The 19,585-nt window shown below is 34.8% G+C and overlaps 1 protein-coding gene and 1 long non-coding RNA gene across 3 annotated transcripts in view; one reads left to right on the forward strand and one right to left on the reverse strand.

Annotated features, from left to right (window-relative positions):
• LOC145306504 (uncharacterized) overlaps nucleotides 1-19,585 on the forward strand; it is a 354,771-nt gene that overhangs the window by 306,840 nt on the left and 28,346 nt on the right. The window contains exons 2-15 of one of the 2 annotated variants that reach the window (XM_080148639.1): nucleotides 1,613-1,773; nucleotides 1,967-2,046; nucleotides 2,468-2,579; nucleotides 2,991-3,042; nucleotides 3,685-3,782; nucleotides 4,122-4,204; nucleotides 4,798-4,852; nucleotides 5,252-5,335; nucleotides 5,668-5,756; nucleotides 13,473-13,570; nucleotides 14,323-14,447; nucleotides 14,885-15,050; nucleotides 18,458-18,602; nucleotides 19,370-19,460. The exons of the other annotated variant lie outside the window; for it this stretch is intronic. Of the exons in view, the coding sequence (XP_080004765.1) occupies nucleotides 1,673-1,773; nucleotides 1,967-2,046; nucleotides 2,468-2,579; nucleotides 2,991-3,042; nucleotides 3,685-3,782; nucleotides 4,122-4,204; nucleotides 4,798-4,852; nucleotides 5,252-5,335; nucleotides 5,668-5,756; nucleotides 13,473-13,570; nucleotides 14,323-14,447; nucleotides 14,885-15,050; nucleotides 18,458-18,602; nucleotides 19,370-19,460 (1,379 nt within the window). The 5' untranslated portion in view covers nucleotides 1,613-1,672. The remainder of the gene's footprint in view (nucleotides 1-1,612; nucleotides 1,774-1,966; nucleotides 2,047-2,467; nucleotides 2,580-2,990; nucleotides 3,043-3,684; nucleotides 3,783-4,121; nucleotides 4,205-4,797; nucleotides 4,853-5,251; nucleotides 5,336-5,667; nucleotides 5,757-13,472; nucleotides 13,571-14,322; nucleotides 14,448-14,884; nucleotides 15,051-18,457; nucleotides 18,603-19,369; nucleotides 19,461-19,585) is intronic. 2 annotated transcript variants of the gene reach the window in all.
• LOC145305795 (uncharacterized) lies at nucleotides 9,955-10,369 on the reverse strand. The gene is made up of 2 exons (XR_013874711.1): nucleotides 10,195-10,369; nucleotides 9,955-9,995 (listed from the first exon to the last, which is right to left on the reverse strand). It is a non-coding gene; the product is annotated as an uncharacterized LOC145305795 (long non-coding RNA).

Raw genomic sequence — 19,585 nt, forward strand, 5'->3', positions numbered from 1 at the left:
GAATTAACTTATCCTCCCACAAGATAAAGTATGATTAATGGGGTAATACCAACTAAAGCATGTATCTAAAAAGTAATAAAACACTATAAAACCACCCAGGTCCCTAAGTAGAGCTTCATTAAAAAGAAGAATCTTTTTGGTTTGGAGAGGTTTCAAATGTTTTGAGAAGGGTAATGCCTATGACTATGAAAATATACGATTTTTAAAGATTTCTTTTTCCATCCGTTACTGCCATATAAGAACTGTGCTTACTTTTAAGGATAATCCTTCAACCAAAAGGAGCATAACATATTTTTTCTAATGGGAAAACTCAATTTTAACGTCTGGTAAATTTAATTGTCATATGTGATCTCTTTAGACGATTCCCATAACTGATTAGCACCTGATGTTTAAAAAAATTCCTTTTTTAGTACCCACAATCACGATGGACAGTAGCCTCGCCCCCAGATGTGTAATTTATTTTCCATTTTATTCCAATCCGATTAATATCCGCGGAATTTGGACCGGTTCTCAGCCAAACTGGAAACTTCGGCCCATCGGGGATAACATAACTGGATATAATCTTATAATTTTTCATTTTAATATCCGCGGAAAGTTGTCTATAATACGATGCGAGAAACAATGAACTGAACAAACGTTTTATAAACGCTTTATTTTATTTGTTAGCTCAAATACTGGTTACTTTAAGTGTATTTTAAATCAACAGAAGGGGTAATTTTGTTCATCATCATATGGGATGTATACAAATTTATCGTTCATTGTCTTATTCTGAATATTCTTTGATATTTATTTCAAGGGTCAAAAATCCTTATTAGAGCTATAAAAAATTACGCGGTATTCGCACACAGCAATCAATCAATCAACCACACACATTCGCAATGTAAACAAATGAATAATATAATTTTTTCAAAAATATTACGTAATATTTTAACTATTATACATTATTTTAGTAAAATTTGGCAAAATAATGTTATGACATAGAATCTAATGATATATAATATGTAAAAAATAAATGTCATTTGCATTTAGTTAAAAATGCAGTCTTTTTAATGTGCGTTTTAAATTTTTCTTATCATTTTACTTCCTTTTTGGGCCTTATCTCTCGTATTACTTGTATATAGAGAAGCTACTCTATCATTAATTTTGTATGTCCGTTAGTCAGCTAGCTACGTTTTGTGGGAAACGTTGTTAAAGATATATATATTTAGATATACCCTATTTTGGGTTGAAGATTTCTAATTTATATGACATTGAGAATTCAGTATGGCCCGTTGGTCTAATACCCCATGATACCTATTAATTAAAAAATCAAAACATTATAAAATTTTTATTTATTTTTTATATTCTTAAGATTTATGTTTGAATTATAACTTCGTTTGCATCGTTTGTCAATTCATATTTTATTTGCTACATATTGATGTTGTCATCCTTGTTGCATGAAAACCTTATCTCCTTTTTATTGTTTACTTTATAAATGTGTCAAAAGCTCTACCACACATGTTTTTCAGTTCAATTGTGGATGTTTGCATTTTGATGACGATTGCTTTTTTGTTACAATGTAAGAATCATTCGAATATCATTATTTTTTCCTTTATTTTTTAGATATGTTTTCAGATCGTAAAATGCTGTTAACTTAAATTTGTAAAACATCAAAATTAAATTGATATTAAAAATGGCTCCCAAGGAGAAAAAAGCCAATGGCAAAAAAGCATCGCCTGATGTCAAAAAGATTATTAATTTTTATAAGCTTGGTTTGTCAATGGAGAAACAAATTACAGGAAAATAACCTTACTCTTTTTGATAGTTTTTGGTAACATCTCACTAAACACATTGAAGAGCATGTTTTAGGTTATGTCATTTTTAAAATAAAGTCTTGGGAAGGTTTCAGCCTGAGATTGTATATTTACGCTCTCTTCCCCTTCGAATACAGAGCCCCTGATAATTCAAAAGTGAAATGTTATTTTTATACAGTAATGACAAGCAGACGGTGTAAAAGTGCACGACTCTGTGTAACCAATCAGTTCATTTGTAGATGTTTTCATGAAGGTGATTTTTTTTATACATCTTAATTATTACCTAAGAATTATAAAGCTTAGGTAGTATTGTACCTAGCTACTCAGAAAATTTACAGAATATATTAGTCTGACAGAGTACTATAGTTATATAATAACTGACTTCATTTTTCATATATGTATGACATAGAGGTCTTAATTAAAATTATCTCCTTAGAAAATATCATACAAAGTAATTTATTGGCAGTATATATCTATCTACCTGTTCGTTTTATATTGAAATGTTTTAGCTTTTTCCTGATACGCTACCTGTATTTTTTTCTGTATCTAGAGAAATCTCTCCAACCACTTAGCAGATATGGTTCTCCTTTATATTACAATAAATCTTAATATAGGTCCAGGGAAGGTATCTTTTTTATTTTCAAAATTTAGTTTAGAATACTTGTATGTTATAGGTATGTCGATGTGGAGTGATAAAGTATCTTTGAATCATCTCTGGTCCTGCATCTACATTCTCAAATCAATAGACGACCCTGAATGTCAGAAGGCCGCAGATCAGGGGATCGGGTAGGAATCTCTAGTAGTATTATTGGTGCCCTCACACAAAGTGCCTGTCGAGTACTGATGACCCCTCCCCCTCTTTATTTTGGAAATAAATTGAAAATAAGGATAGGGGTAGTTTATTTTTTCTCTGCCTAACTTCTGCGGGTTGCCCTAACCCTGCGGGTGTAAGCTTTAGCTAATATAACTTAACCTGATTTTACCTAATATAATAAACAAACATAGGAAAAACTACACCCCTTTACTTACGAAGGGGGGGGGGGGGGGATTGCTCTAAATGCACTTAGTACCACTAAATAAACATTATAGCTATTAGTATTAAAAAATAGTTTTTTCTTTCTGAAAATAATAAAAAAGTTGCCTAGGTATTTGTTTACTAGGTATAAAGGTACCTAATCAATTGAATTTTTTTTTTAGAAACTTTTGCATGCTTGAGAAAACAAACTGTGATACAGATGAAAAAATATTAAGGAAAGATTATTAAAAAGATTTTAATGCAAGTAAATTCAAACGGTCAGGATGGTGAAGGAGGTACCTACTTACTGCATTTTAAAATTTTAAAATAAGTTATGGTGGTGGAAAGAGGGGGAGTTTATCGTCGTGCTTTTTTTTATACAGATCAAGTTAGGTACCTAAGATAGGTAATTTTGTGTACAGAGTACACAAAATTTCCTCCCCCCTTATACAGATATTCCTAATAAACGGTTCATTGTTTATTTTGTGGGGAACAAATCCTTGTTCCAAATTAATTACTGGATTTCACTGAAAGACCCCTGTTGGGCACTTCGACCGTCTATCTTGTGATTAGTGTGCTGCAAGCTGTGTATAGCTGGGATTAAACCTTACCAACCTTCTAAGCTAAGGCCGCGTTCGCTACTGATTGTTACAGAGGCTTCGCCACCCACTCGAGACGAAGCCCCCATCTATCTTTTTAAAAAGATACCAAACGGCAGAGATACGCTACACAAGGGTTCCAGTGCTCTTTTGGTTATTTGAAGGAAAGCACTGTTTTTTTTTATAAACCCACCAGATTAGCAAAAACTATTATTTTCTACCAAATAGTTTTTAAATTATGATTATGAATGTTTTAATAATCTTTACATAAATTGACAGTATGGAAGATATGGCAGTTTTGCCATACTTGCGAAGCATAATAAACGAAGCTGGATTTTATTATACATTTTGTAGATATCTATCGCATAATCCTAGGCACTTCATCATGCTGTTACTAACCTCCTTTTGGATGGTTGTTAGTGTCGAAGCTACTATATCATTAATTTTTTTCTGTCCGTCCGCCATCTGCAACGCTATGGGTAAATTAGGATCTTGAACAAAATAGCCTCTAGGACAAAATAGCCTCATGATATTGACTTAAGGAAAGTAGCTTCAACTGTTGATAATGATCATGGCTGTGATTTAAAGATAGATGACTGTACCATGCCTTTTTGCTTATTCATAATTTTTTACTTACGGATGTTGTCATCCGTAATATAAAAGATTGGCTTCTACCTGTAAGAAGATAACAACTTTATGAAGTGATACTATTAGGAAACTGTTTAAAGTGTACAAAACTCTACTGTCCTCAAATCTAAGTAATCAGAAATGTAACACCTACAAAGAATCATTATTTCAGGAATAGTTCATCTTAAATGCGATAGATTTTAAAATCTATCATATTTGGAAGTGCAGCTACTCTATACTTATGATATATTCGTGTGTCTGACGGTCAAAGAATATGTTTTAATACCTACTAAATGAACACAGACGAAAAAGAAAATATTACAAAAAGATAAAATGAATGAATTGAATAGGTTACATGTTCCTATCTTTTTATCCAATAAACTGATTCATAAAAAAATTGCTATTCTGTTGTTATTGCTGCCCTACTTGTGGACATATTTGTCTGCTATTTTTAGAATAACTCAAATGTAGCTAAGCAAGTGGCAGGAATAATTAAGTTATGAGTTGTGGAGTATAGATGCCTAGTGGTCGTGTTAATATCTTCACAATATTTTAGCGTTTTATCTGCTGGGAAAACACATATATCTTATACCTAATGATTTGCTGAATCTAAACCTAAAAAATCCGCCGTCTACCTTAAATAGCAGCTAAGAAAATCAAGTTTTCTCCTAAACAAAGCGTTTTGAGACTTGACATTTTGAATTATAGGATAACTAAGCTGTTGGAATGGTATCTGAAGATGAATTATCTATTATTTATACCTAGGAGGCTTTCATGGGTAAATTTGGAATATACGGCGTCTTTCTTACTTATTTAAAAGGAAAGCTTATGTTTTATTTTTAGCACAAAAAGTTTGAAAAAAGTTAAGGGATAAGATAATATACAATAAATTAATGTACTTCCCAATGATGTAAACAATAATACCCCATTTAAAATTAGAATCATTGGTTGAAATTTTTGTACACTTTTTTGATGAAAGTACCTAAACAAAATTATCCCATTTAAAATAAAAATCATTGGTTGGAATTTTGGACACTTTTTTGATAAAAGAACCCAAAGTTATGAATTAAACCTTTATGAGCTTTCTCAAGGGATAAGATAATATACAATAAATTGGTGTACATCCCAATGATGGAAACAAAATTACCCCATTTGTAAAGTACCCAAAGTTTTTAACTTAAAGTTAGTTAATTAAAAACATAAGCTCCAATATTTCTAGAAATCCTAATACATTGCTTGTTAACCCTCTCTTTTGAAGACAAAGTGAAAACCTACAGACAATTTGATTTAGACGTTAGAAGGTGAGTATAGGATGGGCATAAGAATTAATATGGGCATCCCCTAAAACTAGGTGTTTTATACCTACGCTTGATATTCATTTTCATTTTTAATGAATTAAAAAAAAATATTTCCAAGGGTCGGGTTATTTCCGTTGGGGGAATTGTGGTATCCTCCCCATAATTAGTTATAAACCTTCCCAGAACCAATAAGAAGCTACATTATAAACAAGTCCCATATCGGTACAGCGGTTAGTGAGATCTTTCGGTTCTAACAAACATAATTATATACTAATTTTACCCACTATTTTCAAATTCTTATGATTAATTTATAATGTACTTTTAACTCTGTTTAGACCTGTTCTGGGTATTTGTAAAAGTCTGCAGATCACAAATTTAAATGTTCCAAGATTAAATGGTGACTGGTTACTCTACTGGATTTCAGGCATATTTACAAAAGAACATACTTTCTAGTATATTCCACGAATATTAAAATAAAAATCATAAAATTAATACCAGTTTTGTTAGCCCGGGCCTTCGGTCCCTCGAGGCTATCAAAACTCATTTTAATAAGGGGGGGGGTTTTAATGCAACCATCTCGTAATCAATGTATAAATGGCACTTAGAATTCGAATTTCGATCTCAAATTTTGCATGAGTAATCCTTGGTAGGTCTATTTTCCCTAAATCGAACAAAAAGTTGGAAAAGTAACGGCTGGCAGCTGGCGGCTCAGCCGTTTAGCCGTTTTTTGCCTATTTTCAGGGCAAATTCATCATTAATTACGTAGGAATCAACTTTTAAAAACAGATTTTTGGTTTAATTCATGTTAAATGATAGCAATAACCATTTTTTAAATTTCTAGTACCAGCTGCTAAACGGCTAGAACCGGCTGAAAACGGCTGGGAGCTGCCAAGAGTATGAAGTATATTCATAAAAAGGACGCGCACCAACTATTCTATTACCCAACAAGGCAAAAAATCAACACATCAGGCACCGAAATTTTTCGTTTATTGGCATAAACATCATCAGGGTCTAAAAAAATATTAAATTTTTTTCAAAAAAAAGTATAAGAAATGGTTATATACACAATAACATAACAAATCATTTTAGCAAAATGGTCAAAATTTAAAGAAACAAGGACAATTATATCAACAAAAAGCGTAGTAACAACAGGACTATGTAAATTTAAAATATGTAATAAAAAAAAATTCTATAAAATAAAACAACTTACATGGTTATTTATATACATTTTTTCACATAAAATTTAGCAGTATCTTCGTGCATTGTCAAGAATAGAATGAGTTTTTTGGGGGAAAATTAGTTTGATAACAATACAGGCGGTCAAAATGGTCAAAATTTGGGTGGTTGTTGAAAATCATCTGTTTAAAGGGTTAAATAACTATTACAAAAATGTTATAATAAAGACAAAAAAAGGAGGTACAAGAAAAAAATTTAAGGTTGCAACTGGCAATTAATAATTTCTGTTTAATCCAAAGATTACAGTATTTTTTTCTAAAATCCAATATTTTTCACGAACATCTAATAAAGTTTTATCTTTTTTTATTTAATTTTTCAAAAGGTGTAAAAATCATATCTGAATGAGAGTGGTTTCTACTGTTAAAATGCTTTGGTACAGGTTTCTCATTCTTTTTATTTATGATATCCCATGAGTGGCTGTTAAAGCGTCTACACACAGGTGTCGTAGTTTGGCCTACATATTGCATATCACATTTTTTACATTGAATTGAATAAATAATATAACTATCCGAGCATTTAATTTTAGATTTTATAGGATATTTCTTTTTTGAATGACTAGCAACATGTTCTGTTATGTTTTGACTATGGTTACACAAATCACAACCAATATCTCGTTTACTACATTTAAAGAAACCATTTCTATTTCTCATTTCATACCTATGGATGGGATACAATTTAGCACGGATCAAGTGATCGCCTAAATTGCGTGCTCTTTTGTACCCAACCATGGGCATTTTCGGAAAAGATATTTTAAAACTGGGATCCTTATTTGCAATAACATAGTGCTTTTTTATACTATCATTTACATTTATAATTCTTGGGTCATAAGTTAAAGAAAACATTACTCTATTATTTTGTTTTGGATGAATTACTTTTTCTAAAGTTTTACTGCGTGGAATATTTTTGAGTTTGTCAAAGGCATTTACAATAATTTTGGCATTGTAACCACGGCTTAATAAATTTATTTTGAGTTCATTTAATCTTAACAGAAAATTTTCATTTGAAGTACAAATTCTTTTTAATCTGTATGCTAAAGAGTAAGGTATATTGCGACAAATAAAACTGGGGTGACAACTTTGAGGCATTAAATAAGTTATTCTGTCTGTATCTTTTGTAAATAAATCAAATTCAAATTTACAAAGATCATTAATCCAAATTGTACAATCAAGAAAATCAATTGACCTAGGTCTTACATTTCCAATTGGTAATCTATTAACATCAAGGTTGCCATTTTTCCATTTGGTTTTAACGATAACATCATTTAATCTATATTCACATGTAAATTTAATAGTAGGATGATAAGAACTAATAAAAGTCAAAAATTTTAACAAATCATTTTCATTTCCAACAAATAGACATATAATATCATCAATATAACGTTTCCAAAAGGCCGGAAGCGTTCCTTTAAACTTTTTAAGCATTTCGGTTTCTAGTTTATTCATAAAAATATTTGCATAAGTTGGGGCTACTTTTGTACCTATACTGGTACCCCACTCTTGAAGGTAAAATTTTTCATTAAAAATGAAGCTGTTAAATTGTAACACATATTGCAAAAGTGTTATTATAAAATTTATACACATACTTGATTGGCCATATTTAGGTTCATGCATGGCTTCTCTAAAAGCATCTATTCCCTCATCTTGAGGGATGTTAGGATAGAGTCCTACTACATCAATTGAGACTAAAATTGCATTGCTTGGAATATCTGGGCCTTTATTTGCTTCCTCCAGAAACCTTAAAAGATCAGGTGTGTCTTGAATAAAAGAATCAGTTTGCTCTGGAATATGTTTAGAATAATGATTTACAAAGTGGGAAATATTCTCTGTATTGGATGCACACCCACTAATAACTAGGCGTGTTGGGGGTAGTTTTTCTCCATCAGCAACAGGTTTATGTGCTTTAGGCATCGCGTACGCGCGTGCCTCAGATGGTTGGTCCGGCAAAAGTTGCGCGGCTAACTCATTGTTTATTAATCCCCTATTTTCTGCTTGTTCAACAGTTTCTTTAATTTTACAATAGTGTACTTTAACCATGCTCGGATCAATACGTCGATAGACTGGTAGGCAGGTACCATCTTGAGTGGTAATTTTAGAATTTAAATGTTCCGATTCTACTTTATTTATGTAATCATTGCGATCCATAATGGCCAATGCCCCTCCCTTATCCGCCTTTTGAATCACGATATTACCCTCTTTTTGCTCAGCAACTAGAGATTGGAGGGCTTGTTTTTCACTTTCTTTTAAGTTAGAATAGACTTTTTTACTTTTTAGAATAGATAAATCACTTTCTACTCCATATAAAAAATTTCCAAGGGGCGCAGAGGGGGCATTAGAAGGCAAACCGAATTTTTTAACATTGAATATTTTCTCAGGACATGCTGTTAAATCTACATCTGCATTTTTCTCTTTCCATCTCATACTACGTGAAAACCGTTTAAAATCATAAGACAATTGAGTTAAATTAACTTTATCTGGCAATGGAACAAATGACGTATGTTTGTTCATTAAATTAATTTGATCATTGGTTAAAATATTAGAGCTGTAATTAATCACAAGATTTTGCACTGGTTTGCGACTTAGCTGTTTAAGTTTACGTCTATATTTGTTACGTTTAATAAACCTGCGTGACTTTCTACTCGGCTCTGTTCTCTGGGCATCTCTCTCTCTCACTGTGTTGGCTCTCACTGGCTTATTAATTTGTAACCTCAACAACTTATTTTTATATTTATGTGTTTACTCTGAATATATTTGTTTAATCTTATATCAAATTCTTTGGTAATAGTTTGAATTTCCGAATTTATTAAATGTAATAATAAGTCATTTTTTAATCTTAAGAAAGTTTGAAATAATTCTGGCTCTTTACTTTGCAATTCTTTGATGCATATTTTAAGATTTTCAATTTGCAGATTTTTCAATTGATTATTGAATTTGTTACGGCTACTTTCAGAAAAATTTGGGTTAATATCATATTTTATGATAAAGGTTTTTGGTACAACTTTTTTACAAATGCAATCTTTTAAAAACGTGATTAGACATTTATTTCTGGCAAAAGATTTTAACTGATCGGTAGTTTTGTGAAACTTTTTCTTTAAGTTGTTGTCTGAATATGACCAAAATTGTTCAAAATCCTTGTTTATGTTGTTGGTATGATGGGAGGGGGGTTGCTGTGGCTGAGACATGGTGGTCTGCAAAGGTTGGTCACCTGGAGGATTAGGTTGGGTGGCTGGCATTGTAAAGGCGACACTAAAGCTACAGCAGTCAGGGAGCTTGGAATAGGATCACAGCGGTGATTCACAGGAACGCGACAGGTTCAAAGCAGTATATTCATAAAAAGGACGCGCACCAACTATTCTATTCCCCAACAAGGCAAAAAATCAACACATCAGGCACCGAAATTTTTCGTTTATTGGCATAAACATCATCAGGGTCTAAAAAAATATTAAATTTTTTTCACAAAAAAGTATAAGAAATGGTTATATACACAATAACATAACAAATCATTTTAGCAAAATGGTCAAAATTTAAAGAAACAAGGACAATTATATCAACAAAAAGCGTAGTAACAACAGGACTATGTAAATTTAAAATATGTAATAAAAAAAAATTCTATAAAATAAAACAACTTACATGGTTATTTATATACATTTTTTCACATAAAATTTAGCAGTATCTTCGTGCATTGTCAAGAATAGAATGAGTTTTTTGGGGGAAAATTAGTTTGATAACAATACAGGCGGTCAAAATGGTCAAAATTTGGGTGGTTGTTGAAAATCATCTGTTTAAAGGGTTAAATAACTATTACAAAAATGTTATAATAAAGACAAAAAAAGGAGGTACAAGAAAAAAATACAAGAGTATGAAGAGTTGATAGGGCATGTGACATGTCTAGGGGTAGGTTTTTATGGTTGCTGAGCTCAAAAATGCTACCTAAAATAGTGGCAGCCCATCCATATGGCAGCTGGGTAACAGCTGCAGCTCAGCTGGTAGCGGCCAAGAGTAGAATGAGTAGATAGGGCTTGTAACGTGTCTAATGGTAGGTTTTTATGGGTGCTGAGTTCAAAAATACTACCAAAAATAGTGGCAGCTCAATCATATGGCAGCTGGGTAACGGCCGCTGCTGAGCTAGATGGGGCTTGTAACGTGTCTAATGGTAGGTTTTTATGGGTGCTGAGTTCAAAAATACTACCAAAAATAGTGGCAGCTCAATCATATGGCAGCTGGGTAACGGCCGCTGCTGAGCTGGGAGCTGCCAAGAGTTGAATGTGTAGATAGGGCTTGTGACGTGTCTAGGGGTAGGTTTTTAGGGGTGCTAAGCTCAAAAATACTACCAAAAATAGTGGCCGCCCATCCATATGGCAGCTGGGTAACAGCTGCAGCTCACCTTGGAGCGGCCAAGAGTAGAATGAGTACATAGGGCTTGTGACATGTCTAGGGGTAGGTTTTTAGGGGTGCTAAACTCAAAAATGCTACCAAAAGTAGTGGCAGCCCATCCATATGGCAGCTGGGTAACAGCTGCAGCTCAGCTGGTAGCGGACAAGATTAGAATGAGTAGATAGGGCTTGTGACGTGTCAAGGGGTAGGTTTTTATGGGTGCTGAGCTCAATACTACTACCAAAAATAGTGGCCGCCCATCCATATGGCAGCTGGGTAACGGCTGCAGCTCACCTTGGAGCGGCCAATAGTAGAAGGAGTAGATGGGGCTTGTCACGTGTCTAGGGGTAGGCTTTTATGGTTGCTTAGCTCAAAAATACTACCAAAAATAGTGGCCGCCCATCCATATGGCAGCTGGGTAACAGCTGCAGCTCAGCTGGGAGCGGCCAAAAGTAGATGAGTAGATAGGGCTTCTGATGTGTCTAGGGTAGGTTTTATTGGACACTGAGCACAAAAATTAGTGCCGTCCCTTCTATATGGCAGCTGGGTAATGGCCACAGCTCAGCTGTTTTTTTGAGGCTTAAAAAATTGATTATTTCAGTGGAATTAAACTTCTCCCTATTAACATTTTACCTTTTTCATGGATATATTACTAATAACTCTTTTTAATTACTAGATTTCACTGTTTCAAGAGCTGAAAACTACCAAAAAACGGCTGAGAAAAGCTAACAATAGCCAAAAGTACATAGCACGTGACGTGTCTAGGGGTAGGTTTTTATTGGTGTTGAGCTCTAAATACTACCAATAAAAGTTCGGGCCTGTCTATATGGCAGCTGGGTAACAGCTACAGCTGAGCAGCAGCCCTTACCATGCTGCCATTTGGATGGGCTTTTCTATTTTTGGGAGTATTGATAAGCTTGGCACCTATAAAAACTTACACCTCTTTGACACATCACAAGCTATGTCTTTACTTGTTTACTTTTATCTCTTGGTAACTGTTCTCAGCCAATTTCAGCCGTTTTACAACTAAATCAATACATTGATAAGGTGTTGTTATTAATAATATAAAATGACAATAGTGTATATATACTGAAATATTCAATATTTGGTTATCCTTCAATAGTCCCAATAATCAATGAGTCTTAAATAACGGCTTACTGCTAAGCTTAGCTGTTACCCAGCTGCAATATGGATGGGCGGCCACTTTTTTTAGTAGTATTTTTGAGCTCAGCACCCATGAAAACCTACCCCTAAACACGTCACAAGCCCTATGAACTCATTCTACTCTTGGCCGCTCCCAGCTGAGCTGTAGCTTTTACCCAGCTGCCATGTGAATGGGCCGCCACTATTTTTGATGGCATTTTTGAGCTCAGCACCCATAAAAACCTACCCCTAGACATGTCACAAGCCCTATCTATCCATTCTACTCTTGGCCGCTACCAGCTGAGCTGCAGCTGTTACCCAGCTGCCATATTGATAGGCGGCCACTATTTTTGGTAGTATTTTTGAGCTCAGCACCCAATAAAACCTATCCCTAGACACCTCACAGGCGCTATGTACTCATTCTTCTCTTGGCTGCTCCCAGCTGAGCAGCGGCCGTTACCCAGCTGCCATATGGATGAGCTGCCACTATTTTTAATAGTATTTATGAGCTCAGCACCCCTAAAAACCTACCCCTAGACACGTCAAAAGCCCTATCTACTCATTCTACTCTTGACTTCTCCCAGCTGAGCAGCGGCCGTTACCCAGCTGCCATATGGATGAGCTGCCACTATTTTTGATAGCATTTTTGAGCTCAGCACCCATAAAAACCTACCCCTAGACATGTCACAAGCCCTATCTACCCATTCTACTCTTGGCCGCTACCAGCTGAGCTGCAGCTGTTACCCAGCTGCCATATTGATGGGCTGCCACTATTTTTGGTAGCATTTTTGAGCTCAGCAACCATAAAAACCTACCCCTAGACATGTCACAAGCCAGCCGTTACTTTTCCAACTTTTTGTTCGATTTAGGGAAAATAGACCTACCAAGGATTACTCATGCAAAATTTGAGGTCGAAATTCGAATTCTAAGTGCCATTTATACATTGATTACGAGATGGTTGCATTAAAAACCCCCCCCTTTTCCTTTTTATATCCGCGGAAAGCTGTCTAAATAACGAATCTGAAATTGTTAAGTAAGATGAGTATGATAGATTTCCAAATTGAAATGAGAAGTTTATAGAAAAATAAATAAAGTAAAATATTATTAATCGGACTTTCCTTCAAATTGTCTATCAAACACTACAACACCCCCTTATTTTCAAAATTATTTGAATTTATGGGAGGGATGGGTATTTCTTTTTCTTCTGGGAGCCCTATATCTGTGGAACCTAAACTTCGGTGCTGCCCAGTACCCAATATAATCTGACCTTACCTGACAAAACAAACCCAAGGCTACTAAGATAAGGAGGTTGGGTTCTGTTATCAATAAGACACTTGGAGGGAAACCGCTTAAGGTTTAAACCTTTTGTAAATATTAAAAACATATAACAGATCGTTCTCTGAGGTTCAGAAAATCAAATTTAAATGAAGGAGAGGAAAAAGTGACACTAGAGCAAGCTTTGGCCACTATGTTTGATGAACCAGAAATGGTAAATTTTTAATTTAGTCTGTCCGTCAGTCCGTAATGCTATTGGGGAAATGTGATTTTTTTCAATTGTGACTTGATAATATTATACCTACCTAGTCTGTTGTTTTTTTTTGTTGAAAATTTTCCCCTTTTTTAAAGAGCATCCAGTTAATAACTCACTTTATCCACTTGTCCATCCATTATTTTTTTGTCTCTCTTTTTTAATTTTTTTTATTTATCTCTTTCTATCTTAAACTAGCGGCTTCGACCCTAGCCTCTAGGGGCTTTGCCCCAAGAGGTTATTAAAAGCTTTCTATTAAAAAAAAAGATTAAGGGGAATTTTTCTGGGTTTTTTTTTGGGGGGGGGTGTCCCACCCCCCAAGAAAATAGCCTAAAACCACCACAGGACCAGTAGGTATATTCCTTGAAGAGCAGAATCTGATCGGGTCAGTGGTTACCGAGATCTTTAGGGACGGACAGACCTCATTCTACTTTGTATTATAGATAGTATTAACCATTAACTACCTATAGACATAATTGTCCTTGTTACGGGATTATCGTAATAACAATATTAGGACTTTCACTGTTAGCGTTCTGTTCCTGCACCTAGCCTGTTGGGGAGGGTGGCAGAGATCACAAAAATAGCCTAAAACCACCCTAAGACATTTAACCCTTTTGCGAAAACTGCAACCCATTCGGACGAGTAAATTTCCGAAATCTTTAGCTTCAGGTAAGAAAAACCTTTTAAGTTTATTATAAGATTTATAATTTTAGAAATGTTACTGTGGTCGGCCTGGTTTATTTTATATGTATAATTATGCTGAACCAAAGAAGGAAATTGCAAAACCATCAGAAATTACAGAAGAACACAATGGTGTTAAGAAAAAGAAGAAATTTAGGCAATTTTCTTTTATATTTACAATCGCAGTTTTACTCGCAGCTACGACTGGTAAAGTAGCCAAGCAGCAGTTTAGCTGCCAATGTTATTAAATGGTCAAACATGCCATATAGTTAGGGGAATTTAGACCTCAAAAGTCAAAACTCTAACTTAAATAGCCTCTGAGAAAATCATATTTTTAAAACTTGCTCCGACTATACAGTGAAGCTTCTTATAGGTCCAGGGTAGGTTTAACACTATTTTGAGAGGCATTCCTCCTCCCTTCCTACCAAGATTAACCGCCCCCTAAAGACCCATCCCCCATAAAAAAATATACTCTTTCCTTTTAAAACTAAGATTGAAAGTTCTTACCCCCTTCCCACAATTGGTTCTAGTAGAGGCCTCTAGGGACGTAGCCTTAGGTATTACACAACATAGAAAAGAAATTTGATCATTCAGTATCCTGAATATTACTGATCTGAATAAGATCAAGAACATATCCGACCTGATGGAGCAGAATGAGAACAATCCAACTTCTGGGCTGAAAGCTATTATTGATGATATGTATGAGGAGCTGGATATGGAGCGACCTCCGGAGCCGGAGAGTGATGAAGATGAGAATGACACAGGAGCGTTTATTTTTCATTCTTATTTAATCCAGATATCTAAAGGGATAAGACAATGGTTGACAAATAAATGTAAATTCCCAATAATAACACACAAAAACAATATAATACTAGTTGAAACGTAGAAACACTCACTATAATGAACCAACTAATCAAAATTCAATATAGTCCCCAAAGCTGTTGAGCCAACGAATATGAAAACGTTATTATGAATTTATGGGGACGATTGTGATAAACAGCCCAATGTCCCCTTCCTCCCCTTGACATTGGACTGTAATTTACACTTGTAACCAAAGTTTTATAAGAGGGGGGAGGGGGGTTAATGCAACCATCTCGTAATCAATGTATAAATAGCACTTAGAATTCGAATTTCTTTCTTGAAAATTTCTGAAATTTTGCATTTTCCAAGTTATTTTTCCAACTTTTTGTTCGATTTAGGGAAAATAGACCTACCAAGGATTACTCATGCAAAATTTCAGATCGAAATTCGAATTCTAAGTGCCATTTATACATTGATTACAAAATGGTTGCATTAACCCCCCCCCCCCCCTTACTTACCTTATTTTTTTACTTTAAATTTTTTAAAATTTAGATTTGATAGGTAGTTCTAAGCTAGTGTTGACCAAACTTCATAACAAATAATTTAAATCTATAGAATGGGTTCCTAATCATCTGCAGATTTATATAGGTTTTTCGTTCATGGCCTAAGATAAAGAAAAGCATTTTCTTACATTAAAACAAGGATGACAACATCCATAAGTAGCGAAGCTAGAAAATTTTAGATAAACATCTGGAAAAAAAGAACTATTGAGCAGGGTTATAAAAAAACACTAAACAAAAATAGGTCACGAAACCTTTTAAATTTATAATGTGAAGATCTAGGAATCGATCTAGTACCACAACGAATATGCAAATCTTTGTGAAACTTGATAGAAGTGTGCAAGTCTATAAATTTTACCTTTCAAGGAAGCCTTAAAATTTCTTTGGCCAAATCAACTCGCATTTTGACTTTTCACTATATTCTCTGAAACATATTTTCACTCAATAACAACAAGCATGAAAATAGATTCTTACTTTCACAAAAAAAATGGTTCATAGATTTGACATTGATATTATGCTTGATTTAACTATTTTGTTAGGTTTCTTATTTTGGCTTGTGTTACAGGTTAAAACCTACAAAAACAAGTATTAATTTAAATAAAGTTTTAAATAAAAATAGTCTCAAGGTATTAAAAAAAAAAAAAAAAACAATAACTTTGTTTCCAGATCCTTTACAATAATCATTATTTAGACAAATTAGCTTATAAATACAAATGATAATTATATGATCAAATTACTTACATTTTGCTCCTAGGCAGAATGTTTGGCCTAAGGACTTCCTCTGCTTGTAGAGGGAATATCAGGACTGTCGTCGAGAGCTAGTCCACCATTGTCACTAGATGTATAGGGTTCATCTTCGCACTCGGTTCCAGAAGAAGCATCCCCGTCGGAATTTACAGAGGAATCTATGGAGGTATCTAAGGATACATCAAATATATCTGATCCGCTGTCGTCAGGGTCAGGGTGAGCACCAAGATCATCAAACCTGGCCTCAAGTATACGTGCCTCTCAGTTCAGTCTTGTGCAGGTGCTGTTTGGTCAAGTTAGCTACCTTCAATCGACAGGCCCGGATCTCCAGAGACACAACCCAAAAGGACAGGGTCTTGACCTCCGCATGCAACAACTCGTAATGAGCCAAGGAGTCGAGCACCTTCCTCTCCTCTGTGGTACACGTCAGCAAATTCTCGCGACAGTCCTGCAGATTCTTAAATCTGGCGGTGAAAAACTCATTACACTGGCCAGACACCAAAATGTTCATACGACGCTCCAACAACGTCTCAGCCTCCTTCCGCTCCTTCTTCAGGGATTCAGCTGCCTTGAGCTGCGCAAAATAGTGATGTTGCAACACCTCAATATGATGGTCCCACCAGGTATCCGTCGTCCAGCGCTTAATGCTAAACTTCCGCCTTCTGGCAGCTCTTTCCTTCCAGTCAGCTCTCTCCTGATCTTCCAGGACAACTGGCAGAGCTCTAATCTCAGCCTCCAAGACCCCTCTTCTCAAGATCAGCCTGTCCTTCTCATGTCTCTGTTTCCTGAGCCTCTTAGCAGAACCCGTTAAGACCCGAGTGGCGAGTCCGTCCTCATCGTCATCAGAAATATCAATGATCTGGACCTCATTGTCATCAGAAACGTCACTAACAGGGCTGTCTCTACAACTCTCCTCTCTTCCTCGAATATAACTTCAAGCTTCTCCCCATAGGCACCTTGCATTGTTCATATTTAACTTGTACATGCTTAGCTTCCCCTTCTTCACTTGATCCCAGAGACATTCAGGAAGAGAGTTTTGTACTTTAGAATATTAATAATGAGACATTCAGATTCATAGATATTTCTGAAAATAAATAAACAACATACCTAAAATTAACTGCATATTACAATAGTGCAAGTTAACTTTTGGTCATTTAATATTTAGGATCTGGAATTAAAATGCCAACATTAATATTTTAAATAATATAAGCTTTACATAAGTTTAATAAAATACAAGTGTATAAAATCATTACAATTATAAATGGTTTGGATAAAATTAGGCCTTTAATCCACTCAAAATCTCAGTAAAGACCTTTCACTTAAAGGCAAATTTTGAACTTTGAGCTACTAATTAATTGCATAAATAACTGCTAACTATTTGGCAACAGATCCAAGTAAATGATCATAAGTCACAATTATAATAGCAGTTTTCTTCTTTGTAGGAGTATTCCACTTTAACTTCAGAACACTGTTCTTGCACATTCTTCTTTTCAGTGCAGTAATCTTGAGTGGCCTATCCCTCCAGGTATCAACATCTGGCTGGTCCGTGGCATCAAATTCTAAAATATCATCTGATTACTACAAGAAGTATGCAGAATTTGAACTTTTTCAATCCCTGAAAATTTCAGCCGTATATCTTGAATAGGAGTCGAGAAAATCATGAAAACTTAAAAATCTATGAATCAATCTAGAGTAATCGACAAATCTTAATGAAACTTGGTAAAAATATGAAAAATGGAAACTTATTTAATTCCTAAAAAATTGAGTCGTCTATCTGGAAAAGGAGCTGAGAAAATCATGTTTCCTCTTTAACGTTTCAGACAGACGTAAAGACGGACATTTGAAATTATACAGTAGCTTCACCATTAAAAAATACACTAAACTAATCCTATCATTCAAGTATTAATTGTTTTTGTTGCTTTAGATTATGATATATTTTTAACCGATTGAGTTCTTTATTTTAGGAAAGCTTCACAAAGGTCCCACGTGAGTTTAGGCAACCCTTCGAATACAGAGCCCTTATATGCTAAATGAAAACCAAAAATAAACAACTTTGATAACAGAACAAGAAAAGATGGTGAAAACCATGCTGAGGGGACTCACATACGACATTGCTTCTATGAAAGCTCTGAAAGCGACGACATTAATCGGCAGACAACTCACCAATCCCAAGCCAATAAGTTTACCCAACACAGATCCCTTCCACCAGGAATAGATTTATTACCCTAGATGGCCAATCAGACACAATGTGTCGTCTAAATTAAAAAGGAATTTCTATCAGAAAATGTTTTGTACATATTTATTCACATATGATGTATTTTGTAAATATAAGCGACGATGTAATTTTCCGAAAGCTATAACAAGGCCAGATTATTCCAACAATGTGTTCTTAATGGTCGGATTTGCTGATTAGGGATCCAGATTTTACCAATATTTGATTCTATGATATAATATATTTAATAGGGTTGGGCTGGATACTTTTTTGGCCAGATACCGGATATCCAGCTAATTTCTAATGCCGGATATCCGGTTCCGGCCGGATAAATGGCCAACCTTCGATATCCGGCAAATTACCGGATATCCGGCCGGATAACCGGATATCTGGCGTCAAAAATCAGCCGGATTTCCTGTAACCGGATAGTTTTAATATCCGGTATCCGACCGGATATTGAAAATGGCCGGATAACCGGCCAAACCGGATGTCCGGCCCAACCCTAATATTTAATTACATGCTCAGTAAATCAGCCAATAGAAAACATTGGAGGAACAATCCATCCATTTTATGAATTAGAAAGTGTACTAATTTTTTAACAAAAAGGAAGCTGCGTATTTGTGGTTTCGAGGGATAAAGTTAGATTTTGGAATAAATCATGTCACAAAAGTGCTCAAAAGGATTCTGCAAAAAATCCTTTTTGAGTGTAAAGGATTATTTTGTCTGATTGACCATCAAGGGTAATAAATCTATTATTGGACCAGGCTGCCGCTGCAGGCATCATGCCAGGTCATGATAAAGATGGCAAGCCCGAGATTGAACAGTTTTTTAATAATCCTAATTATCTTAAAGGAATAAATACTATCATATCATACCTAATGAACAAAAATGTCAAAAAAAATTGGGGGGGGGGGGGCGGCAATTTGTTAATTGTAGCTTTTGTCAAGAGGCTGTGATTGTCTAAGCTTACATCCA

Source organism: Acartia tonsa, chromosome 14, assembly GCF_053477335.1.
Source record: "Acartia tonsa isolate MP-2025a chromosome 14, ASM5347733v1, whole genome shotgun sequence".
Lineage (NCBI taxonomy): Eukaryota > Metazoa > Arthropoda > Copepoda > Calanoida > Acartiidae > Acartia > Acartia tonsa.